At 44.2% G+C, this 26,853-nt stretch overlaps 1 protein-coding gene across 6 annotated transcripts in view; it reads left to right on the forward strand.

Annotated features, from left to right (window-relative positions):
- Window positions 1-506: 506 nt before the first annotated feature.
- Window positions 507-26,853, forward strand: part of SNX6 (sorting nexin 6) — a 69,161-nt gene continuing 42,814 nt past the window's right edge. For 2 of the 6 annotated variants that reach the window (XM_063645939.1, XM_063645942.1), the window contains exons 1-5: window positions 551-636; window positions 793-840; window positions 21,204-21,308; window positions 22,501-22,611; window positions 24,937-25,058. In XM_063645939.1, the coding sequence (XP_063502009.1) occupies window positions 595-636; window positions 793-840; window positions 21,204-21,308; window positions 22,501-22,611; window positions 24,937-25,058 (428 nt within the window). In that variant the 5' untranslated portion in view covers window positions 551-594. Of the gene's footprint in view, window positions 637-792; window positions 841-21,203; window positions 21,309-22,500; window positions 22,612-24,936; window positions 25,059-26,853 lie in introns of all 6 variants that reach the window. The other 4 variants (XM_055291540.2, XM_063645941.1, XM_055291542.2 and 1 more) reach the window with 4 other exon arrangements.

Genomic DNA, 26,853 nt, shown 5'->3' on the forward strand with positions numbered 1-26,853 from the left:
CACCTGGACAGTTACAGTAGGTGTGGGGAAATTTCTTCGAACAAAGGAAAGGAATATTTTTGTAATAAAAACAGCTCATTTTTATAGTTCGCAACCATTAGTGCCCCAAACTCTGAGGTAGTTATTACCTCGCCAGCAGTAAAAGCTTGATTATAGTCCCTGATTACTGACTGTGTGAAGGTCCTTGTTTCCAGCAACTTCCATAGGCAAAATGATGTTAATTGTGATTAATTATCGTGTGGCATAATACAAAGACCAGATGATGTATTATGGCTTCCGGAGGGCGCCTGCATCGTTTTTCGCTGGAGCCCTCGGGGCAGGGGAACTGGAGAGCTCCCTGGGCGGCCTTTGGCCCTTCCCTGGTCAGAGCCCGCGAGGTGCCCCCAGCCATGAGGTCTGGGTCTTCAGGCGCTCCCGACTTCGGTGCCTTGACCTTGGACGGAAGGCGGTGTTAACCTTCCTTGCTCACGGACTCAAGCGTTCTGCGCCGGGGACGGGGCGGGACCGCCCTTAGGCCCCGCCCCTTCGCCTCCGCCCCCGCCTCGCCCCGCCCCGCCCCGCTCCTGGCCGCCGGCTCCCTCCGGCAGCAGGGGGATGCGCGCCTGCGCCGGCCCTCGCCTCGGAGCAGCCATGATGGTGGGTGTTCTCCGCGGCGCCGAGTCCCGGGAGCGCGGTGGGGACGGCGGGCGCGGGGCGAGCGCGGGGACCGCGCCAGCCTGGCACTAATGTCTCTTTTTGTGTCTCCCCCATCTCATCCTTTTCCCCGGCGCGCCGTGCCCGCCGACCCCACAGGAAGGCCTGGACGACGGCCCGGACTTCCTCTCAGAAGAGGACCGCGGAGTAAGTTCTGCCTCCCTTTGGCTCGCAGGACCCTCCTCCCCAACCTGGGTCCACGGGTGTGGTACGGGGAGGGGTCCCCAGCCGCGCGGCACTCCCTCCCCGTAGTCCTCCTTTCGGTTTCCTCGCTGCACCGCGCCCCACCCTCCCGCAGCCCTTCCTCCCTGGGGGCCGCTAGGTTCCGATTCCCGGGGACCCACGGCGCTTTCGTGCCCTCCGCCGCTGTTCGGGCCTTCTGGTGGACCCCCACTCCCACCTGGGGCGGGGTGCAGGTGGCGAAGTGGAAGTGGAGGCGGGAGCTGGAACGCCCCCACCCTCCCTCGCCACTTTGGGGCCATTAAAACGCATTCTCGGACCTTCCCAGCGGCACCCTCAGTTTTCACCCGGTGTGGACATCGCGAACTCGCTCCTGCCCACCCTTCTGTCTCTCTCAAATAGTATGGGTGTAGTCTACGTTACCATTTTGCAAGGATTTTTACAGTAGCCGAATCAACTCCTGACCGGTGCTCTACTAGATTATGCAAAGTGCAGGTGGCCCGTGGTATCTTTACTTTTTCTAATATCCAACAAATCCTGTCTTTGGCAGGATTTCCTTATTCCCCTTAGCTTCTTTGAGGTATATTGACAAATACTGTTGATAATTGTATATACTTAAGGTATACATTATATTTTAATACACGAATACATTGTGAAATGAGTACCACAGTCAACCTAACATATCCATCACATCACCTAGTTACCAGTTTTTTTTGTGAGAACATTTGAGATCTAAGCAAATTTCAAGTATGTACCCTTTGACCAACATCTACGCTCCATCCCCTCACCCCCCACATACACACCCCGCCAGGCCTTTGATAACCTCCATTCTACCCTTGGTGTTCTGAGGTTAGTTGCGTTCTACTTCAGAAAGAGCCTTCCGGGCTCTGATTCCTCCCTCCCACCCCACTCTCCACCCCCTTTTTCCTTGGCTGAAGGGTGGTAATCTTTATAGTCCCTTGTACAAGTGAGCACTTGGAAAATGTTGATATATGATAATTACCATTCAGCAAGGTTCCATGGTTCCTTCACATTTCACAGCCTGCACTTCAGTTTTCCCTTTTTCTTTTTCTTATCCGTTTTAATGTGAGAGAGACATCTGTTAGTGCATATTTGGTAGGTGATAAAATATTGTGGGATGTTATTGCTGTTTGTAATAACAGATGAGGTAGTTAGTATGAACTGATGACTTTTATAAAGCTTTTATTTATTTATTTGGTTTTATGAGACAGTATCTCACTTTGTTGCCCAGAATGGAGTGCAGTGGCATGGTTATAGCTCACTGCAGCCTTGACCTCCTGGGCTTAAGTGCACCTCCCACCTCAGCCTCCCAAGTAGCTGGGACTACTGGCACGGGCCACCATGCCTAGCTAGGTTTTTGTTTGTTGGTTTTTTGAGACGGAGTCTTGCTCTGTCACTCAGACTGGAGTGCAGTAGCGCTATCTTGGCTCACTGCAAGCTCCGCCTCCCGGGTTCATGCCATTCTCCTGCCTCAGCCTCCCGAGTAGCTGGGACTACAGGCGCCTGCCACCATGCCCGGCTAATTTTTTGTATTTTTAGTAGAGACTGGGTTTCACCGTGTTAGCCAGGATGGTCTCGATTTCCTGACCTCGTGATCTGCCCACCCCGGCCTCCCAAAGTGCTGGGATTACAGTCGTGAGCCACCACTCCCGGCCTGTTTGTTTTTATAGAGACAGGGTATCACCATGTTGCCCAGGCCAGTGTCAAACTCCTGGGCCTAAGTGATCCTCCTGCGATGATAGGCGTGAGTCACTGTGCCCAGCCGAGCTTTTAAATAGTAAGAAAGATGGAGAAGATGCTGCATACTTTTATAAATTAATTTCTCAGTGTAAACAAAGGCATTATTTAGAATTTCAGGTTAGAGCAAAAGCATCATATAGAATTACTAGTTGGTAAAATTTTTAGTTTCGGCCAGGCACAATGGCTCACACCTGTAATCCCAGCATTTTGGGAGGCTGAGGCAAGAGGATTGTTTAAGGCAGGAATTCAAGATCAGCCTGGGCAACATAGCAACACCCCATCTCTACCTAAAATTTTTAAGACGGGGCATCGTGGCTCATGCCTGTAATCCCAGCACTTTGGGAGGCTGAAGTGAGTGGATCACCTGAGGTCAGGAGTTCGAGACCAGCCTGACCAACATGGTAAAACCCTGTCTCTACTAAAAATACAAAAATTAGCTGGGCATGGTGGCGCATGCCTGTAATTCCAGTTACTCCAGAGGCTGAGGCAGGAGAATCACTGGAACCTGGGAGGTGGAGGTTGCAGTGAGCTGAGATTGCGCCACTGCACTCCAGCCTGGGCAACAAGAGCAAAACTCCGTCTCAAAAAAAAAAAAAGAAAGAAAGAAAAAACAATTTTTTTTTTTTTTTTTTTTTTTTTTGAGATGGAGTCTCGCTCTGTTGCCCAGGCCAGAAGGCCAGACTGCAGTGGCGCTATCTTGGCTCACTGCAAGCTCTGCCTCCTGGGTTCACGCCATTCTCCTGCCTCAGCCTCCCTAGTAGCTGGGACTACAGGTGCCTGCCACCGCACCCGGCTAATTTTTTTTGTATTTTTAGTAGAGATGGGGTTTCACTGTGTTAGCCAGGATGGTCTCGATCTCCTGACCGCGTGATCTGCCCACCTTGGCCTCCCAAAGTGCTGGGATTACAGGCGTGAGCCACGGCGCCTGGCCAACAATTTTTTTTTTAAACTTAGGCAGGCTTGGTGGTATATACCTGTAGTCCTAGCTATTTGAGAGGCCGAGAGCTTGAGAACAGTGAGCTATGGCTTGAGAGAGCCAGGGTGATAGAGTGAGGTCCTGTCTCTAAAAAAAAATTTAAAAATTGTATTTTGGATTTTAAAATAGGGGAAACTAGCAGAGTTACTTAATGAAGTGAGAGGAGTTGATTAGAGCTCAATTAAACTGATTATTCTAAATATAAAGCATATGACCTTTAGATAACTTCATGTCCTATTTTTGGGGTCTACTAGCACAAGCAAACAGGATTTGCTTTCTTGGAGGATCTTAATAATGTTCATTAAAAATATTAATTTTTGAGTATGTTGATGATGTGAAAAGTGTTTTTTGGTGAATATTTGTGTTCATGGCTTTATGCCTTCAGGAAGATTTGCTCATGGAACTGGAAGCCCTTAAGTAATTTGTCCAGAACTAGGAGTCCGCGACCATGCCCGGCTAATTTTTTGCATTTTTTTTTTTTTTCAGTAGAGGCGGGGTTTCACCTTGTTAGCCTGGATGGTCTAGATCTCCTGACCCTGTGATCTGCCCGCCTCAGCCTCCCAAAGTGCTTGGATTACAGGCATGAGCCACCGTGCCTGGCCCAAGAAACTTTTTCATGTATTAAAAATTAAAGGGAGAGGAAGACAAAAGAGCACGCCTGACTGAGATGTTCTTATAGAATCCTGTAGATGAAAATTTTAATATGGAAATGGAAAAAAACATGAATTAGAACGCTTTTAGAACATCAGGATGGATATGTACACTTGCCCAGTTCTTCCTTATTTTTTTCCCGTGGAACTGGGTGAATCATAATAATTATATAATTATAGGTGGGCACAGCATAATCATTGTTTCATTATATTTATATTTCATTATATTTCATCATCCCTCTAAAGCCTTTAGTATCCCCCTTTTTCTAATGAGAAATCCGAACTTCAGAGAAACTAAGTTAGTAGTCTGAGGTCACACAGCAACAAATGGGAGAGCGGGACTTTAAACCACATTTCTGATATCAGAGCCACTGCACAGGTTTCTTAAAATGGCCTCGAAATACTTGCATTAGAATTACCTAGGGCGTTTGAAAATCAAAGTGAAAGTTTCTGGGTGTCACCTCCTCACTAAATCAGAATCTCTTAGGGTAGGGAATATACAGTATTGAAAACTGTTAGTCACACTTTAATCTCTTCAGCCCCACCTCTACGTACGGGCAGATAACTGCATTTTTTTTTTTTTTTTTTAATTTTTTTGAGACAGGGTCTCGCTCTGTTGCCCAGGCTGGAGTACAGTGGCATGATCTCGGCTCACTGCAGCCTCCGCCTTCGGGTTCAAGCAGTTCTCCTGTCTCAGCCTCCCGAGTAGCTGGGACTACAGGCACATGCCATCATGCCCAGCCAATTTTTGTATTTTTAGTAGAGACAGGGTTTTCACCATATTGGTCAGGCATGTTTTGAACTCCTGACGTCAGGTAATCCACCTGCCTCAGCCTGCCAAAGTGCTGGGAGTACAGGCGTAAGCCACTGCACCCAGCTGATAACTTTTTTTTTTTTTTTAAAGACAGTTTCACTCCTGTCGCCTAGGCTGGAGTGCAATGGCGTGATCTTGGCTCACTGTAACATCCACCTCCCGGGTTTAGGTGATTCTCCTGCCTCAGCCTCCTGAGTAGCTGGGATTATAGGTGCCTGCCACCACGCCTGACTAATTTTTTTGTATTTTTAGTAGAGACAGGGTTTCACCACGTTGGCCAGGCTGGTCTCGAACTCCTGACCACAGGTGATCTGCCCGCCTCGGCCTCCCAAAGTGCTGGGATTACAGGCGTGAGCCACCGCGCCCGGCCGATAACTGCTTTTTTGACAAGCGCCCAAGGAGTTCTCTGTTTGTGCACTGAAATTTGATTACTGCTGCACAAAGTTATCCTACTGTTTCCTCATTTTAGGAATAGAAATATCTGGCCTGTTTAAATTTCCTTACATTGTGTTTGTCCTGATAGAAATAGATTACCATAATTAGAACTTTTAGGCATTGCATTTTTAGTTTAGATCATCTTGTTGAGCCTTTTAAGAAAGGGAGTTTTGGCCGGTCACAGTGGCTCACTCCTGTAATCCCAACACTTTGGGAGGCGGAGGCGGGTGGATCACGAGGTTGGGAGTTCGAGACCAGCCTGACCAACATAGTGAAACCCTGTCCCTGCTAGAAATACAAAAAATTAGCTGGGCATGGTGGCAGGCACCTGTAACCCACCTACCCGGGAGGCTGAGGCGGGAGAATCACTGGAACCCAGGAGGCGGAGGTTGCAGTGAGCTGAGAGCATGCCATTGCACTCCAGCCTGGGCAACAGTGCGAGACTCTGTCTCGAAAAGGGAGTTTTGACAGAGAAAAAGCATGAAGTACATATTGATATGAGTTGCAAAGGGGACAGCACATTCAAAAATAATAACTAGCATTTCATGTAAAGCAGGAAGTAAGCAAATTTTTTTTTTTTTTTTTTTTTGTCTAGATGGAGTCTTGCTCTGTCGCTAGGCTGGAGTGCAGTGGTACAACCTTGACTCACTGCAGCCTCCGCCTCCCAGGTTCAAGCTATTCTCCTGCCTCGGCCTCCTGAGTAGCTGGGACTACAGGCACACGCCACCACGCCCAGCTAATTTTTGTATTTTTAGTAGAGATGAGGTTTCACCATGTTGGCCAGGATGGTCTCGATCCCTTGACTTCATGATCCACCCGCCTCAGCCTCCCAAAGTGCTGGGATTACAGGCGTGAGCCACGGCATCCGGCTACAAGTAAGCGAAATTAAAGTTAGTGTTTTTAAATAAATCTTTAAGCATCCGTACATTTTCATCATGATATTTCGATTAGAACAGAATCTTAGCGCCCTAAGAAAACATTGTTTTGGCCTAGCACAGTGTCTCATGCATATAATCCCAGCACTTTGGGAGGCCGAGATGGGGAGATCACCTGAGGTCAGGAGTTAAAGACTTGCCTGGCCAACATGGTGAAACCCCATCTCTACTAAAAATACAAAAATTAGCTGGGCGTGATGGCTGGTGCCTGTGATCCCAGCTACTTGAGAGGCTGAGGCAGGAGAATCACTTGAACCCAGGAGGCAGAGGTTGCAGTGAGCCAAGACCATGCCATTGCACTCCAGCCTGGGCGATAAGAGCGAAACTGTCTCAAAAAAAAAAAAAAAAAAGGAAAATACTGTTTTGTGAGAAATTTAAAAAGCAGGCTTCAAGAATACATAGTATTGAAAAATATTGGCCACATTTTCATCTCTTTAGCCCTACCTCTATATAATAGGTTTTTCTTCCCCAAATAAAAGACAGTAACATATTATTTAGTAAACAAATGAGCCCTTTGAATTGGACACATTTTTTTTCTGATGTGCTTGTTAAATAAGAACAGTGCATGCCAGAGTGATGGCATGATTCTCTTTGCACTTGATTTCAATTCTAAATAATATGTTTATTGTTTTCAAGAATTACTTTAGGTGAAGTAACTGCTTGTTCTCCTGTACTCTTAGCCTTGCTCCTACCTCTGTATTCCTTATCTTCATTAATAGCATCACTTTCCAGTTGTGCCGGCAAGAAACTCTGAGTCATATCCTTCATTTTTATATCAGAACAGTCATTGAGGCCAGTTAATTTCACCTTGGAAAAGTTGTTTATCCCATCTTTCATGTGCATGGTCCCATTTAAGCTCCTTGCTTCTTCCTGCTTGGATTGTAGCAATACCTCTCCTTAGTCTCTGTCTTTAGTCTTTCTACTTTCCAATTCAGTCGTCAAATTACTTATATTACTAAAATGATTAAACCATATAGCACCTTAGTGAAAAGGACTTCCTTGGACCCCATTTTTTTGGAGGGTAAGGTCCAAACTCCTTAGGCTAACATTCAACTCTGTTCCTAACCTTTTCTCACTGGCTTCATTTCTTAATATCCCCTCCCCTATATTCTAGTCTACTCCCCATTGCCCAAGTACATCTACACTTGACTGTTTTATGCATGCATTTCAGTGTTTTTTTTTCCCCTCACCTTTTCTTTCACTTGAAATTCAACTTGAATTTGGTCCAGATGCTGGCATTTTGTTTTGCACCTGCACACTTTTTAGCTTAAACACATGCCACATTTATTGATAGTTATTTCACATAAAAATGTGACATATATTATGTTGGCTGAGGATTAAAAAGATGAATAAGACAAAGTTCCTGCCCTGAGACCATCACAGTGTAGTGAAGGAGATAGGGTTATAATCCCTTGTGATAAAGTGTATGGGAGTACAAAGTAAAAGTGTTCAACTTTAGGGGAAGGGGTAGTAGTAAAGACATAATGATAATTACACACTTACATAGCATTCACTGCATGTCAGGGACTTTACTTATAAACTCAATTCTCAAATCCCTATGAAATACACCTACTGTTATTCCTATTTGGGAAAGCAAAACTGAGTTGCAGAGACATTAAATAACTTGCCCAAGGTCATACAGCCAGTAGGAGCTGTAGTCAGATAGGCAATCTGGCTCTAGGGCCTGGCTCTTAACCACTGTGCTATTGGTCTGCTTTCCAACAGGGAGGATGGCATGTGTTGGTAATTTGGTTCCTCCTAGAGCACCTGTTCTTACTGGAGCAGAGGTTGCAAAGGTACATGCAGCTAGTACAGACAGAGTATATAGTGCATAGTGAAAGACTCCAGGCGGTGGGAAGTACTGAGGAATTTTTTTTTTTTTGAGACAGAGTCTTGCTCTATTGCCCAGGCTGGAGTGCAGTGGCACGATCTCGGCTCACTGCAAGCTCCGCCTCCTGGGTTCACGCCGTTCTCCTGCCTCAGCCTCCCGAGTAGCTGGGATTACAGGCGCCTGCCACCACGCCCGGCTAATTTTTTTTTTTTATATTTTTAGTAGAAATGGGGTTTCATGGTGTTAGCCAGGAAGGTCTCGATCTCCTGACCTCGTGATCCGCCCACCTGGGCCTCCCAAAGTGCTGGGATTACAGGCGTGAGCCACCGTGCCTGGCCAGTACTGAGGAATTTTAAGCTAGGAAAGACATGCCCAGGCCGGGTGCAGTGGCTCATGCCTGTAATCCCAGCACTTTGGGAGGCCGAGGTGGGCAGACCACCTGAGGTAAGGAGTTCAACACCAGCCTGGCCAATGTGGCAAAACCCCAACTGTACTAAAAATACAAAAAAAATTAGCCAGGTATGGCGGTGAGTGCCTGTAATCCCAGCTACTAGGGAAACTGAGGCAGGAGAATCGCTTGAACCCGGGAGGCAGAGGTAGCAGTGAGCCAAGATCACACCACTGCACTCCAGCCTGGGCGACAAGAGTGAAACTCCATCTCAAAAAAAAAAAAAACAAAAGGGAAAGACATGCCCAGGTGAAAATAGCATTGTAGATTATTCTAATATAGAGGATAGATTGATGCTTCCTTTCAGAAAGCAAAGAAACCAGTTAACAGGCTAATGCAACAGTCCAGATGAGAAATGACAAAGGTAGAACCAAGGCAGTGGAAGAGGGATGAAGGAAGGGATGTAGTAAAGAGATGTTTAGGAGATAGAATAGACAGGACATAGTGACTGAATAAGTAATACATGGGCTGGGCAAGGGAGAAGGAGAAAACATAGAATATAGGAAGGAAGAGCAGGGTTAGAGGTTAGGTCATTAAGTCTGGTTCCAGGTATGTTGGATTTAAAGTGTCTGTGAGGCATCTAACCCGCCCCCACCAAACTAGAATGTAAGATCTGTAAGGTTGAGGGTTGTGTCTCTTCACTGTTGTCTCCCTAACATGTAGGACAGTGCTTGATACATTGAGGGCACTCAGTTGTTTAATAAGCGAATACATCCAGGTGGCTATGTCTAGTTGGTAACTTGAAATTCAAATTGGGAACTTAGAATAAAAAGTCTGAATTGGAGATATAATTAGGAATTATTAGTTGAGAATGGCTGATATTTCCAACATTAGCTAGCACCCAAGGGAAACCAGCATTTAAGGACCAGAGCAAAGATGATTGCTTAATGGCGCTGAGAGGGGTAGGAGGCGAATCAGAGGAGACTTCAGAAGTTGAGAGAAGCTGGCGCAATGGCTCATGCCTATAATCCCAGCGCTCTGAGAGGCTGAGGCAAGAGGATCACTTGAGCCCAGGAGTTTGAGACCAGTCTGGGATCTGTAGAGAGATCCTGTCTCTACAAAAACTAAGAATTAGCAGGGTGTGGTCACACATTCATTTAGTCCTAGCTACTTGGGAGGCTGAGGCGGGAAGATTGCTTGATCACAGGAGTTCGAGGCTGTAATGAGCTATGATTGTACGACTGCATTCCAGCCTAGGTGACAGAGTGAGATGCCCGTCACCATTTTCTTTTTTCTTTTTTTGAGGGAGAGTCTCACTTTATCACCCAGGTTGGAGTGCAGTGGCACAATCTCAACTCACTGCAACTTCTGCCTCCCGGATTCAAGCAGTTTCTTGTGTCTCAGCTTCCTGAGTAGCTGGGATTACAGGCGTGCACCACCACGCCCAACTAATTTTTGTATTTTTAGTAGACACAGTGTTTCGCCATGTTGCCCAGGCTGGTCTCAAACTCCTGGCCTCAAGTGATCCTCCTGCCTCAGCCTCCCAAAGTGCTGAGATTACAGGCATGAGCCACCACAGCCGGCCCCATCTCCAGTTTTAAAAATAATGATTTTTTTTAAAAAGTTGAGATAGTTTTAAGAAAGGAGTGGTCAGAATAATACCAAGGCAGAATACTGCAGAGAGGGCAAGAAGACTGAAAAATATCATTGGTTTGGAAATTAGGTACTCATGTAAAGAATTTTGTTTTTGTTTTTGTTTTTGACATAGTCTTGCTCTGTTGCCCAGGCTGGCATGCAGTGGCACCATCACAGCTCAATGCAGCCTCGACTTCCTGGGGCTGAAGTGATCCTCCCACCTCAGCTTACCAAGTAGCTGGGACTACAGGCATGTGCCACCAATGACCAGCTGTGAGGCAAAATTTATTTGTAAAAAGGTGTGTTGGTGGGCCTGAGAGAATAAACAGCTGCTGGCATTTATTTCTCTGGGCTGAAGGAGGCAAGTTCACTTGTTGAGGGTGGGGTGTAATGTGGTAGTAAAAGTTGGAATTGTTGCTGCAGGGAATCTAAAGGGGAGCTGAGCAGAGCTGAACAGGACTGGACTGCTGAGTGGTTTTCAAAGAGCATATGCAATTTGGAGACCATTAATTTGAAATGGAACAGTACAAACAATGGTGACTTTTCTCTAGCCATACTCAGCAGCCCAAATGTAAATGTTGAAGATTATATTGATCTTGAGGCCAGGTGGCTCATGCCTGTAATCCCAGCATTTGAGAGGCTAAGGTGGGAGGATTGCTTGAGCCCAGGAGTTCAAGTCTAGCTTGGGCAGCATAGTGAGACCTCATCTCTATAAAAAAATAAATAAATAAAAGTAGATCCTGAGTATGGGAATTTGTGAGCCAGGTATGGTAAAAGAGCAGTGAGAGTTGAAGGGACCAGCAGGAAAGGTATTGGAATGGCATTCGTGGAGTGGATTGGAAAAGGAGTGAAGCAGAGGGAGTGCCGACAGACTGGAAATAAATGGAAAGATCACAGGACTGGAGGTGTTGATGAGGTTACATTGTACATGTGGTAAAAGTGGTGGGGAGAAAGCAGGAAGCAGTTAATTTTATATTACTTAAGATTGATTGTCTTCGTCATCGCAAACATATTTCTTGAAGGCAGGGCTTTTTGTTCACTTTAAATCTTCCACAATACCTGGGACAGTTGTTTGCGTATAAGTGCTGAAAAAAAAGTTTATTAAATAGCCGCATATTACTGTATTGCCTAGAGAGTCAAGCGTTTATATTTATTCTATCTCTCTCTCTCTATGTGTGTGTGTGTGTATATATATATATATATTTTTTTTTTTTTTTTTTTTTTTCGAGACAGAGTTGTGTTCTGTCACCAAGGCTGGAGTGCAGTGGTGTGATATCAGCTTACTGCAACCTCCACCTCCTGGGTTCAGGTGATCCTTCTGCCTCAGCGTCCCGAGTAGCAGGGACTACAGGCATGCACCACTGCACCCAGCTAATTTTTGTATTTTTAGTAGAGACAGGGTTTCACCATGTTGGCCAGGCTGGTCTCGGACTCCTGACCTCGTGATCTGCCCACCTCGGCCTCCCAAAGTGTTGGGATTACAGGCATGAGCCACTGCGCCCGGCCAATCAAATTTTACTTCTATCATGGGGTTTTTAATTGATCGTACTGTAATTACCTGAAAATAGTTTTGTAGCCCAGTTGTGGTTACCACCTTTCTTTCCTCTTCCCTCCTTTACATTCCACAAATATTTGTCAAGAACTTCCATTGGGAATATAGCAATGAACAAAACAGACAAAAACCTGTGTCTTCATGGAGCTGAATTACAGTCATGAAGAGACATTTTTAAAAAGTAAAGTATATTAGGTTTTGAATAAGCATTGTGAAGAAAAATGAGGGAGGAGTAGGGATTTTTGGGCTGGGAGGGGAGGATGGTTTGAGCTGCACTTTTAGATAGGGTGGCTAGGAAAGGCCTTCCTGAGGAAGACTTAAGGACTTGAAGGAAGTGAGCTGTGCAGATACGTATCTGGGGGCAGTGTTTCAGGCAGAGGGAAACAGCAGGTGCAAAGACTCCCTGAGACAGCAGCATGTTTGTGTGTTCTAAAAACAAGGAGGGCCAGGTGCAGTGGCTCATACCTGTAATCCCAGCACTTGAGAGGCCAAGGTGGGTGGATCACCTGAGGTTGGGAGTTCGAGACCAACCTGGGCAACATGGTGAAACCTCATCTCTACTAAAAATACAAAAATTAGCTGGGCGTGGTGTCGCACGTCTGTAATTCCAGCTACTAGGGAGGCTGAGGCAAGAGAATTGCTTGAACCAGAGAGGCGGAGGTTGCAGTGAGCCGAAATCGCACCACTGTACTCCAGCCTTGGCGACAGAGCAAGACTCCCTCCCCCCTGCCCACCCCTCCCCGAGAAAAGGAGGCCACATGGCAGGACTATAGTGAGCCAGAGGAGTGGTAAATTAGATGATACCAGATGGAGATTTTATAGTGCCTGGTAGGCCACTGTAAGGTATTCAGCTTTTCTTCAAGTGGAAACTCCTTAGATTTTAAGCAGAGAAATGATTTCTAGTTTAATGATATCATAGTGGTGGCCCTGTAGGGAATAAATGTATAAGGGGCAAGGGCTAAAGTAAGAGATCAGTTGGGAGACTATTTTAAGAGTCAAAGTTATTTTCTTTCTTCCTTCCTCTTTGCCCCATCCCATCCACTCATCCATCTCTCTACATTTGCTTTGCTGTCAAAATGTGAACAACTGACTTCTTAGGGATGTTCTAAGCTAGATACTTCATAGTACACTAGTCAGTATAGTAACTAGTAGTGAATGTCTTCCTAAGTCTTTTTTTTTTTTTTTTTTTGGAGACGGAGTCTTGCTCTATCCCCCAGGTTAGAGTGCAGCGGTGCAATCTCAGCTCACTGCAAGCTCTGCCTCCTGGGTTCAAGCGATTCTCCTGCCTCAGCCTCCCAAGTAGCTGGGACTACAGGTGCCTGCCACCACGCCCGGCTTATTTTTTGTATTTTTAGTGGAGATGTGGTTTCGCCGTGTTAGCCAGGATGGTCTTGATCTCCTGACCTCATGATCCGCCTGCCTTGGCCTCCCAAAGTGCTGGGATTACAGGCGTGAGCCACCGCACCTGGCCCACGTCTTTTTTTTTTTTTTTTTTTTTTTTTGAGACAGGGTCTCACTCTGTCACCCAGGCTGGAGTGCAGTGGCACAATCAGCCCACTGCAGCCTCAGCCTCCTGAGTAGCTGGGACCACAGATGTGCACCATTATACCCAGCTAATTTTTAAATTTTTTGTAGAGACTAGATCTCACTATGTTGCCCATGCTGGTCTCCTGGCCACATGTGATCCTTCTGCCTTGGCCTCCCAACGTACTGGGATTACAGGTATAAGCTACCGTGCCCAGCCTTTTACTAAGTAATTATATGTGGAACAACAGGTCACAGGTCAGGGTCTTTAAATTGTTCTTCTAATGATACTACATTTATGTTACTTAATCCATATTTTTTTTGTTATAATCTTTCTCTTGACCAGTGACACAAATGTTTAACCTAGTCAGCCTCTGACAAAAGACAGTCCAATGTTTATTGTTCCAGAAAAAGATTAAGCCATTGAATGTACTCTAGTTAGAAATTTCTTAAAACTGAACTCATTCGTTGCAGAAAGTTGATTAAATTTTTTTTACCTGAGACAGTCTTGTTCTCTTGACCAGGCTGGAGTGCAGTGGTGCGATCTCGGCTCACTGCAGCCTCTGCCTCCTGGATTCAAGCAATTCTCCTGCCTCAGCCTCCTGAGTAGCTGGGATTGCAGGCGCCCACCACCATGCCCGGCTACTTTTTTTTTTCTTTTTTGTATTTTTAGTAGAAACAAGGTTTCACCATGTTGGCCAGGCTGGTCTCAAATTCCTGACCTTGTGATCCTCCCGCTTTGGCCTCCCAAAGTGCTGGGATGACAGGCATGAGCCACCACACCCAGCCGATTAAATTTTTATGAAACGCAAGTTGCTTGACTCCGGTCCTTAATAAAACCCTCTAAAATGACTGACTTTTTGCTAAACTGAGAAGAAAATCTGCCTGGACAATTTGTGTACATTTTATCTAATGAACACTAAATCTCACACCTGTAATCCCAGTGGTTCGGGAAACCAAACGGGGTCAGGGGGAGGATCACTTGAACCCATGAGCTCAAGACCAGGCTGGGCAACATGGTGAGATCCCATCTCAAAAATTAACTGGGCATGGTGGTATGCGCCTGTAGTTCCAGCTACCTGGAAGGCTGAGATGGAATGATCGCTTGAGCCCAAGGAGTTTGAGGTTAAAATGAGCTATGATCCTGCCACCGCATTCCAACCTGGGCAACAGTGCAAGACTGTCTCTTTAAAATAAAAAAACCTATAGTATATTGTATCAGATTTAAGGTGCAGTTGATTGAAAGACTATCTTTTTTTATGTACCACTAAGAAAAAAAAATGTTGCTAGTTAAATTGTAATTTGTCATCAATTGAAAGACATTCCTGGCTAGGCATGGTGGCTCACACCTGTAATCCCAGCACTTTGGGAGAATGAAGCAGGTGGATCATGAGGTCAGGGGATCAAGACCATTCTGGCCAACATTGTGAAACCCCGTCTCTACTAAAAATACAAAAATTAGCTGGGTGTGGTGGCGCATGCCTGTAATCCCAGCTACTCAGGAGGCTGAGGCAAGAGAATCACTTGAACCTGGGAGGTGGAGATTGCAGTGAGCCAAGATCACGCCACTGCACTCCAGCCTGGTGACAGGGCGAGACTCCACCTCAAAAAAATAAAAATAAAAAAAGACATTCCTATTTCAGATATGTTATAACAAATATGCATCTAGAATTGATGAACCATGATAGCATGTTAACTTTTCAGTGATATTTTATACTGATGGTGGGGGGTGATTTTATTTTGGGGACTGGCTTTTTCATTATACATCTTGTTTATTAGAAATAGGATAGAAATAGGCCAGTCATAAGTCCTGTTACAGGCTCACGCCTGTAATCCTAACACTCTGGGAGGCCGAGGAGGGAGGGGATTGCTTAAGCCAGGAGTTTGACAGTATAGTGAGCAATTATTGCACTGCTGCACTCCAGCATGGGCAGCACAGCGAGACTCTGTCTCAAGGAAAAAAAAAAGAAAAGGAAAAGACAAATGGTAGATTGAGTTAATAGCTCTTAAGGCAATATATAAATGGATAACATGCTTTAATAAGGTATACAAGAGAGAATTTAGCCAGGTGTGGTGGCTTACACCTATAATCCCAGTAGTTTGGGAGGCTGAGGTGGGAGAATCACTTAAGTCCAGGAGGTCGAGAGCAGCCTGGGCAACATAGGGAGACCCTATCTCTTAAAAAATAATAATAATTAGCCAGATGTGGTGGTGTACACCTGTGGTCCCAATTGCTTAGGAGGCTGAATCAGGAGGATCACTTAAGCCTGTGAGTATGGTAGGTGGCCTATATATTTGTTAAAACTCTTTAAATATATACTGAAAATCTATTTTATTGTATGTAAGTTATGCCTAAATAAGTAGAATTCAAGACCAAAACTGTTAAGTGGATAGTACAGAGATATTTTATATAGCTAAAAGTTACAATTTAAGAAACCAAGTGTTGTGCTATCAAAAAAAAAAAAACTAAACAATAAAGGGAAACAGTATATTTAGTATAGAAGGATAAGGAAATGGAAGAGAAAGAACTGTTTTAATAACTTGGAATAATCTTAAATTGGAAGAATAAATAACATCTTCTCAAATGTAGATATCTGTGAAAGGTATGCTTCCAAACTGATAGATCAGTAGTTAAAAAAAAAAAAAATCTGAAAGCAAAAGTGTACATAGAGATAGGAATCTGGAAAAAAAAATTTTGAAATAGGGTCTTACTGTGTTACCTAGACTGGAGTGCAGTGGTGCAGTCATAGCTCACTGCAACCTCAAACTCTTGATCTTCCTGCCTCAGCTTCCTGAGTAGCAGAGACTACAAATGTGGGCCACCATGCCCAGCTAATTTTTTTATTTTGTAGACGGACAGGTCTTGCTATATTGCCCAGACTGGTCTCAAACTCCTGGGCTCAAGTGATCCTCCCACCTTGGCCTCCCAAGGTGCAGGGATTCCAGACATGAGCCACCTTGGCTGGCCAAAATATTTCATATAAATATTAAGAACAACATATTAACAGCTGAGAGGAAATTTTGACAGAATATAAAGGCAAGGAAAATCCTGACAATGTCTGCTGGTGTATTCAGTTACAGATTTTAAGGGCCTTTGCCTGACGTTCCTGTTTTGATAGGCCTGGGATTCTGTTTCTGGTTTTGAAGTTTTTTTTTTTTTGAGACGGGGTCTCACTTTGTCACCCAGGCTGGAGTGCATTGGCAGTTTCTTGGCTCACTGCAGCCTCGACCTCCTGAGTTCAAGCAATCCTCCTGTCTCAGCCCTCCAAGTAGCTGGGACTACAGGTGTGTCCCACCAGGCTGGGCTAATTTTTGTTTTGGTTATTGTTTTTGGGTTTTTTTAGAGACAGGGTTTTGCCATGTTGCCTAGATTGGTCTTGAACTCGTGAGCTCAAGTGATCCAATCGCCTCAGCCTCCCGAAGTGTTAGGATTACAGGTGTGAGCTGCCATACCTGGCCAGATTCTGTTTTTTTTGTTTTTGTTTTTGTTTTTGTTTTGAGACGGAGTCTCGCTCTGTCTCCCAGGCTGGAGTGCAGTGGCACCATCTCAGCTCACTGCAACTTCCACCTCCCAGGTTCAACCGGTTCGCTGCCTCAGCCTCCCGAGTAGCTGGGATTACAGGTGCCTGCCACCAGGCCCAGCTAATTTTTGTATTTTTAGTAAGAGACGGGGTTTTACTATCTTGGCCACATTGGTCTTGAACTCCTGACCTCGTGATCCACCCACCTTGGCCTCCCAGAGTGCTGGTATTACGGGCGTGAGCCACCACATGCGGCCCCAGATTCTGTTTTTTTTGAGATGGAGTCTCGCTCTGTTGCCCAGGCTGGAGTGCAGTGGCACGATCTTGGCTCACTGCAAGCTCCGCCTCCCGGGTTCACACCATTCTCCTACTTCAGCCTCCGGAGTAGCTGGGACTGCAGTCGCCCGCCACCACGCCCGGCTAATTTTTTTGTATTTTTAGTAGAGACGGGGTTTCACTGTGTTAGCCAGGATGGTCTCGATCTCCTGACCTCGTGGTCCGCCCGCCTCGGCCTCCCAAAGTGCTGGGATTACAGGCGTGAGCCACCGTGCCCGGCCAGATTCTATATTTTTAACAAGCAACAAGGTTGATGCTTATTAGGTGTGTTTTGGAAATGCTAGACTAAGCAATGAAAACGTAAGAAGTGGAGAAATGCTACAGTTACTATTCCAAAACCTGTATGATAAATGGACTAGTTTCCTGCGGCTGCTGTAACAAGTTACCACAAACTTGATGGCTTAAAACTACATAAATTTATTCTCTCACAGTTCTGAAGGCCAGAAGTCAGAAATCAGTATCACTGAGCTGAAGTCAGAGAAGTCAGGATGTCAACCTGGCAGGGCCAGCTCTCCCTCCGGAGGCTCTAGGGAAGAATTCGTTGCCTCCTCCGGCTTTCAGTTGCTACCAGCAGCAGCAGTCCTTGGTTTGTGGCTGCATTACTCTAATCTACCTCCATGGTCACATGACCTTCTCATTAGTTATTGGAGTATTTTTTTCTGTGTCAAAATTTTTTTTTTTTTTGGATAGAGTCTCACTCTGTCACTGGAGTGCAGTGGCGTGATCTCAGCTCACTGCCAGCTTCACCTCCCAGGTTCACACCATTCTCCTGCCTCAGCCTCCCGAGTAGCTGGGACTGTAGGTATGCGCCACCACACCCAGCTAATTTTATATTTTTAGTAGAGACGGGGCTTCTCCACGTTGGTCAGGCTGGTCTCGAACTCCTGACCTCAGGTGATCCGCCTGCATCAGCCTCCCAAAGTGCCTGGATTACAGGCGTGAGCCACCAGTGGTGCCTGGCCTCTGCCTTTTATATATAAAGATAACATCCTGGCTTGGCGTGGTGACTCATGACTGTAATCCCAACAACTTTGGGAGGCTGAGGCAGGTGGATCACCTGAGGTCAGGAGTTGAAGACCAGACTGGCTAACATGGCAAAACCCCATCTCTACTAACAATACAAAAATTAGCTAGGCCTGGTTGTACGTGCCTGTAGTCCTAGCTACTCAGGAGGTTGAAGCAGGAGAATCACTTGAACATGGGAGGCAGAGGTTGTAGTGAGCCAAGATGGGGCCACTGCACTCCAACCTCAGGGGACAAAGTGAGACTCCATCTCAAAAAAAGATGACGTGATTGCCTTTAAGGCCCACCTGGATAATCCAGGATAATCTCAAAATCCCCATCTCAAAATCCATAATTGAATGACATCTGCAAAGTCATTTATTGACATATAAGGTAACATTTACAGCTCCTAGGAATTTGGATGTAGATACCTCCTGGGGAGCCATTATTCAGCCTACCACAATAAACATCTTAAAAGTGGCCTGGCCTGGCTTAGTGGCTCACGTCTGTAATCCCAGCACTTTGGGAGGCCAAGGTGAAAGGATTGCCTGAGCTTGGGAGTTCAAGACCAGCCTGGGCGACATAGTGAGACCCTGTCTCTATTTAAAAAAACAAAAAGCGCCTGAATATGATTAAAGAAAAAAAGGAGGCCAGACACGGTGGCTCACGCCTGTAATCCCAGCACTTTGGGAGGCCAAGGCAGGTGGATCACGAGGTCAGGAGATCGAGACCATCCAGGCTAACACGGTGAAACCCCGTCTCTACTAAAAAAAATACATCCCAGGCGTGGTAGTGGGCGCCTGTAGTTCCAGCTACTCGGGAGGCTGAGGCAGGATAATGGCGTGAACCCGGGAGGCGGAGCTTGCAGTGAGCCGAGATTGCGCCACTACACTCCAGCCTGGGTGACAGAGCGAGACTCCGTCTCCAAAAAAGAAAAAAGGAAATAGATTTCTTTTTTTTTTTTTTTTTTGAGATGGATTCTCACTTTTTTGCCAGGCTGGAGTGCAGTGGCACAATCTCTGCTCAGTGCAACCTCTGCCTCCCAAGTAGCTTGGGACTACAGGTGTGCGCCACCATGCCCAGCTAATTTTGGTATTTTTAGTAGAGATGGGGTTTCACCATGTTGACCAGTATGGTCTCAATCTCTCGACCTCATGATCCACCTGCCTTGGCCTCCCAAAGTGCTGGGATTATAGGTGTGAGCCACCGCACCCGGCCCCCCCTCCCTTTTTTTTTTTTTTTTTTTTTTTTGAGACAGGGTTTGGCTCTATTGCCCCGGCTGGAGTGCAGTGGCATGATCTCGGCTCACTGCAACCTCCACCTCTTGGGCTCAAGCCATTCCCCACACCTCAGCCTCCCAAGTAGCTGGGACTACAGGTGTACAACATGTGCCCGGCTAATTTTTGTATTTTTTGTAGAGATGGGGTTTCTCCGTGTTGGCCAGGCTAGTCTCAGATTCCTGAGCTCAAGCAATTTGGATGCCAAGGTGGGTGATCAGGAGTTCAAGACCAGCCTGGCCAACGTGGCAAAACCCCTTCTCTACCAAAAACTACAAAAATAGCTGGATGTGGGGGCGCACGCCTATAATCCCAGCTACTCAGGAGGCTGAGGTGGGAGAACCACTTGAACCCGGGAGTCAGAGGTTGTAGTGAACAGAGATCACCACTGCACTCCAATCTTGGTAACAGAGTGAGACCCTGTCTCAAAAACAAAAAATAAAATTTTATATATATATGTATATATATATTTGAAATCATTGAGTAAACAATTTTGTATTTGCATTCAGCATTTTGTTCATTTACAATATAATTAAAATTTGAGATACTAATGACCAGGTGAGATTCTCTAAGTCGTAGGTTTTACAACTAGAGTACTGTCTTTGAAACAGTCTATTTCATGTCTTTGCAGCTGGCTAAGACTTATCTTTGAGTGTTTTGACTCTTTCCTAAGTCTCAAAATTACCCAAACAAGTTACAGTATTTATTGTTTAAAGAGTAAGAAAAACAGATGAAGTTTAAAAATTATAAGTAGAAGAGTCTTCTCATAGATGAGAAAGTGGAAGCACTAAATAGGGAATATGTTTATTTCTTCAAATGTAGTTTATGGAGTTATTTATTGAGTACTTACTGTATGTTAGTATTTTTCTTAGTACTTTACATTAATATATTTCATAGTTTCATTGTATATTCCTGAATATAGAGAGGCAGGAGTTAAAATTGTTGCTTGATAGTCTTTTTATTTTTCTTGTGCTTCAAGGCAGACACATTCCTTAATTTTAGAGAACTTGAACTTAGATGGACCACTTTCTTGGAAAATAGGTTTTTTGGTTTTTTTTTGAGACAGATTTTTTTTTTGAGATGGTTTTGGTCTGTCATCCAGGCTGGAGTGCAGTGGCACGATTACTGCTCACTGTAGCCTTGACCTAGGCTCAAGCAAGCCTCTTGCCTCAGCCTCCTGTGTACTGAGACCACAGGTGTGCACCACCATATCTGGCTTTTTTTTTTTTTTTTTTTTTTTTTTTTTAATTTTTGTAGAGACAGGGTCTTGTTATGTTTCCCAGGGTGGTCTTGAATTCCTGGGCTCAGTCAGTCCTCCTGCCTCAGCCTCCTAAAATGCTGGGATTATAGACGTGAGCCATCACATCTGGCTGAAAAGAGTTTTCTTTTTGAAATAAACTGTGACTAAACTATAATAAATCGTGATTAGCTCAGTGACTTACGTAAAGCAGAATATAGTTGAATACTATAAAATGAAAATTCTAGAATTGAATACTATAGAATTAAGGTTAATAGCGTTGCCCAAAGCAGCTGCTTCAAAATGTATATAATATGTATGTTAAATGGACATGAGTACCTCTTAGACTTAATAATCTTGTTATTTTTGTTTTGTTTTTGCATTGTCTTGTCTGAGAGAAAAAATGAAATTATATAAAAGCACATGATTTTCATTAAGATACTGGTTTTTTTCTAGCTTAAAGCAATAAATGTAGATCTTCAAAGTGATGCTGCTCTGCAGGTGGACATTTCTGATGCTCTTAGTGAGCGGGATAAAGTAAAATTCACTGTTCACACAAAGGTAAATGTGATTTTGTACTTTCTATTATTTTAGCCATTTATTATAATACATATGTGATATGTTGACCGGGACTTGGGTTTTAAACATAATTGGAAGGAGACTATTTTAACAAAAATAGGTGTAGGAAAATGTACTTTTTTTAGATTAATATTCTGAGAATCAGAACCTAGACAGAAGGCAAATTTAATTTTTTTCCAAATTTTTATTAGTATCTTTTACCATTCTTGTTACTTTCAATTTCATTGTTCTTTCTGTTAGTCAAATTACTGTCTTACAAATAATTATTATTACTATTTTTTTTGAGACAGAGTCTCCGTTGTCCAGGCTGGAGTGCAGTGGCGTGATCCTGGCTCACTCACTGCAACCTCCGCCTCCTGGGTTCAAGCAATTCTCCTGTCTCAGCCTCCTAAGTAGCTGGGACTACAGGCACAAGCCACCATGCCCGGCTAATTTTTGTATTGTTAGTAGAGACGGGGTTTCACCTTATTGATCAGGGTGGTCTTGAACTCCTGACCTCAGGTGATCCACCCACCTTGGCCTTCCAAAGTGCTAGGATTACAGGCGTGAACCACTGTGCCCAGCCACAAATTATTATTTTTATTAGATTTCAGTTCTTGAGCACATTTTCAGATTGCAGGTTTCTTTCCTTTGTTTGAATAGTTGAGTTTGATATATATTAATGACATAACTTTTAAGTAACTGTAGCAGTACAATATAAGTCTGTCAACTTACTTTCCCAACAGTCCGAAGATAATTTTGTCCAGATCGCTCAGAGTTTTATGGTAGACTTTAAAGGGCACTAATGATCTTGAAATAAGATGAATTTTTTTTAATGATAGAAAATATTTATTAAAAACTTTTTAAGGCCACAGTGGCTCATACCTGTAATCCCAACACTTTGGGAAGCCGAGGCAGGATGATCGCTTGAGTCCAAGAGTTCAAGTCCAGCCTGGGCATCTTAGTGAGACCTCATCTTTACAAAAAATCAAATTAGCCAGGTGTGGTTCATACCCATAGTCCCAGCTACTCGGGAGGCTGAGGTGGGAGGATTGCTTGAGCCTGGGAGGTTGAGGCTGCAGTGAGCCAAGATTGTTCCACTGCACTCCAGCCTGGTGGCAGAGCAAGACCCAGTTTCAAAAAAACTTTTTAGTGTAAATTTGATTGTTATTCAAGAAAATCTCTATCTTTACAGAGTTCATTGCCAAATTTTAAACAAAACGAGTTTTCAGTTGTTCGGCAACATGAGGAATTTATCTGGCTTCATGATTCCTTTGTTGAAAATGAAGACTATGCAGGTTATATCGTAAGTATTGAGACTCCATTTTAATTCCATTTTCTAGGAGGTTTTAGGTACTTCATTATGTTTTGGAATCTTGTTCAGTATTTTTTGTGAACTGTTTGTTTTGTTTTTGTTTTTGAGTTGGAGTCTCACTCTGTTGCCCAGCCTGGAGTGTAGTGACGCAGTCTCGGCTCACTGCAACCTCTGCCTCCTGGGTTCAAGCAATTCTTCTGCCTCAGCCTCCCAAGTAGCTGGGATTACAATAGTGCACCAACACACCCAGCTAATTTTTGTGCTTTTAGTAGAGACAGGGTTTCACCATGTTGGCCAGGCTGGTCTTGAACTCCTGACCTCAGATGATTTGCCCACCTTGGCCTCCCAAAGTGCTGAGATTGCAGGCATGAGGCACCGTGCCTGGCCCTGTTATGTTTTTTTAGAGACAGAGTCTCACTTGTGTCGCTCAAGCTGGAATGCAGTGGCGTGATGTTTGTTCCCTGCAACCTCTGCCTCCTGGTTTCAGGCGATTCCCCTGCCTCAGTCTCCTGAGTAGCTGGGATTACAGGCACCCACCACCATGCCTGGCTAATTTTTGTTGTTGTTTTTTTAAGTAGAGATGGCATTTCACCATGTTGGCCAGGCTGGTCTCGAACTCCTGACCTCAGGTGATTCCCCCTGCCTTGGCCTCCCAAAGTTCTGGGATTACAGGCATGAGCCGCCGCACTCAGCCTGATATGTTTTTTTAAATTGTCAGTTATGAAACGCCGCGCTCAACCTGATATGTTTTTTTAAATTGTCAGTTATGAAACACGTTTGATTACCACCTTTTATCCTGAAGTGTTTTCTTAGGGCATATGGGGTATGTTACGTTCCCTCATTTAAACTTAATATCTTACCGTTTGTTAGAATTGAAATGGGCTTGTCCTAGGGATTAAGGAGATGTTACAAACCATACTGGTTTTAAAACCATGGTTGGGGCTGGGCGCGGTAGCTCATGCCTGTAATCCCAGCACTTTGGGAGGCCGAGGTGGGTGGATCACGAGGTCGGGAGTTCAAGACCAGCCTGGCCAAGATGGTGAAACCTCGTCTCTACTACAAATATTTTTAAAAATTAGCCAGGCGTTATGGCAGGTGCCTGTAATCCCACATACTCGGAAGGCTGAGGCAGAATTGCTTGAACCTGGGAGGCAGAGGTTGCAGTGAGTCAAGATCCCACCACTGCACTCCAGCCTGTGTGACAGAGCGAGCCTCTGTCTCAAAAAAGAAAAAGAAAAAACCGTAGTTGGACAGATACTTAAGAGTTGGAAGTCTCGGCCAGCCACGGTGGCTCACGCCTGTAGTCCCAGCACTTTGGGAGGCCGAGGTGGGTGGATCACCTGAGGTCAGGAGTTTGAGACCAACCTGACCAACATGGAGAAACCGCATCTCTACTAAAAATACAAAATTAGCCAGGCATGATGGCGCCTGCCTGTAATCCCAGCTACTCAGGAGGCCGAGGCAGGAGAATCACTTGAACCCAGGAGGCAGAGGTTGCAGTGAGCCAAGATTATGCCATCGCACTCCAGGTTGGGCAACAAGAGCAAAACTCCATCCCCCCCCCCCCCAAAAAAAGAAGAGTTGGAAGTGTCTTTAAGAGGTTAACTAGGCCAGGCACGGTGGCTCACGCTTGTCATCCCAGCACTTTAGGAGCCTGAAGTGGGTGGATCACCTGAGGCCAGGAGTTCAAGACCAGCCTGGCCAACGTGGCAAAACGCCGTCTCTACCAAAAATACAAAAATTAGCTGGGCGTGGTGTCGCGTGCTTATAATCCCAGCTACTCCAGCCTGAGAAACAGAGCAAGACTCCATCTCCAAAAAAAAAAAAAAGAAAGAAAGATTAGATAAGTTTTTTTTTTTGGAGACAGGGTCTTCCTCTATCACCCAGGCTGGAGTGCAGCGGTACGATTTTGGCTCACTGCAACCTCCAACTCCCGGGTTCAAGCAGTTCTCATGCCTCAGCCTCCCGAGTCGCTGGGATTACAGGCGCCTGCCACCAGGCCCAGCTAATTTTTGTATTTTTGGTAGAGATGGGATTTCATCATGTTGGCCAGGCTGGTCTTGAACTCCTGACCTCAGGTGATCCGCCCACCTCGGCCTCCCAAAGTGCTGGGATTATAGGCGTGAGCCATTGCGCCTGGCCTAAACTTAATTTCTACAACTAGTCAAGTTCTCCAATCTGAATTTGGGTGTTCCTGGTGTTTAGCTCATTCTGGATACCCTTAGCTTTCCCAGACACAGTCTTTTATGGTGGCAGTAGTACAATGCTTCAAGAAATGAAAATTTCCTTAAAATTAGTGATTTGGTCTTGTTACAGATTCCACCAGCACCACCAAGACCTGATTTTGATGCTTCAAGGGAAAAACTACAGAAGCTTGGTGAAGGAGAAGGGTCAATGACGAAGGAAGAATTCACAAAGATGAAACAGGAACTGGAAGCGTATGTGATTTTTTTATTTTTTTATTTTTTTTTGGTTGTCGTTGCCTTTGTTAATTGTGCTTGCTTTAATGCCTTTTTTGTTGTTTTCTGATATCCCATCATTTTAATTGTTTCACCATGGAGACCCTTTCTGGAAGATGCAGGTTTAAGTCATGCAACCAGTATTAATGATCATGATCAGAGCCTACAGGAAAATTATAGAATAATTGTCTCCACTGTAAAATTATTTAAATTCATGTTTGAAATAGACCCTGAAAGTTGAAAGTGAAAGATCCAAAAGCTTCTTTTAAAAAAGTAAAAGGTCCAGTCTGTCTTTGGACTTAGGGGAAAAATAAATAGAGAACATGACTTTTTAAAGTAGAATAGTCATTGTTGTTTTTTTTTTTCTATTTACAAAGCCTTAGTCACTACCAACCTAGTTCTCTTTTTTCAATATGGACATATTGCCATATTTCTCAAAAGAGAATGTACTGAGCAACTGCATATATTCTGTTTTCTTAAAAACTGCATATGTATGTAGTGTGAATTATCACAGTTTTTTCAAGAATCTAATACATTTCTAGTATATATGAAACTAATAGTCATTTAATGAAAAACAGTTTTTAACTATTCTCTAGTTACTTTGCTTCTATATTCTTTTCCCTTTGGGCAGAAGCCACAGGCAGAGAAAAGAAGAAAGGGAAATTATGTACAGGTTGACTATCACTTATGCAGAATGCCTGGGAGTGCATTTTGGATTTTAATTTTTTTTTTGGAGTATTTGCATTATACTTACTGGTTGAGCATCCCTAATCTGAAATCTGAAATGTTCTGATGAATATTTCCTTTGAGCATCATGTCTTTGTTTTAAAAATTTCAGATTTTGGAGTATTTTGAATTTCAGATTTTCAGGTAGGGATACTCAACCCATATTTCGTTTTTAGTGTATTTGCTGAAAACACAGAATCTTTCTCCTTTCATTAAACATTTGGAGTACTTTTGGATTTGCTGAATATGTTTCTCTATTTTGAGAGTTGTACAAGGAAATAATTTTCCTTAGTTATCACCTCTGTCACTTTTTCTGGTCATTTCTTCCCTTCGTGCATTTCCTCTTCTCTCCCTCCGCTAGTTTTAGTTTTTAGTTATATATTCACACTGCTACTATACTCCTCTTCAGGATGCTAAACTCTTGAAAAGATGAATCAGCAAAGCAGGTCTTGGATGCAAGCAGTGGTCTGATAGCAGGCAGATATATATTCAAAGTTTATAAGACTGAAAACTGGAAATGAGCAGAGCACATTAATATCAAAGAATCTGTGATTTTCCAGTAGCCCTGATCATGATTCTTTTGTGGTCTGGTTAGGGGTTGGATAACAGAGAACCTTGGGTTTATTCTACTGCTACCTCCATCCTCTGCATCCTTCTTTTTTGTCTTCACTGAATGACTACCCTCACAGAGATCAAACTTCTCCCAACATTGGTCCTGCTGGTTTGCTGGTATGTAAAACTTATCCTTCTTGCACGTAGTTGAAGCAAGAATATCAGGCCTTTTCCTTGAATGTTTTTTTTTTTTTTTTCCCCCAAACTGACGTGTTACTTTGTGATCTCTGGGATTCACTGCTGGTATTAAAATATTTTAAACACATTTCTTTGGTGTAATGGCAAAAAAAATCAGTTTCTTCATGGTGTGTTTCTTGTATGTTTGGGTAATTAGATGAAAATAATTATTAACGTTGAAAATATGCTCACTGAGGTTTGGGTTTTAATTTTTTTTGTACTAAGTTGTTTAAAAGCAGTAATTAGATATTGAATCATT

The sequence above is a fragment of the Symphalangus syndactylus genome, chromosome 9 (assembly GCF_028878055.3).
Source record: "Symphalangus syndactylus isolate Jambi chromosome 9, NHGRI_mSymSyn1-v2.1_pri, whole genome shotgun sequence".
In the NCBI taxonomy this organism is placed as follows: domain Eukaryota; kingdom Metazoa; phylum Chordata; class Mammalia; order Primates; family Hylobatidae; genus Symphalangus; species Symphalangus syndactylus.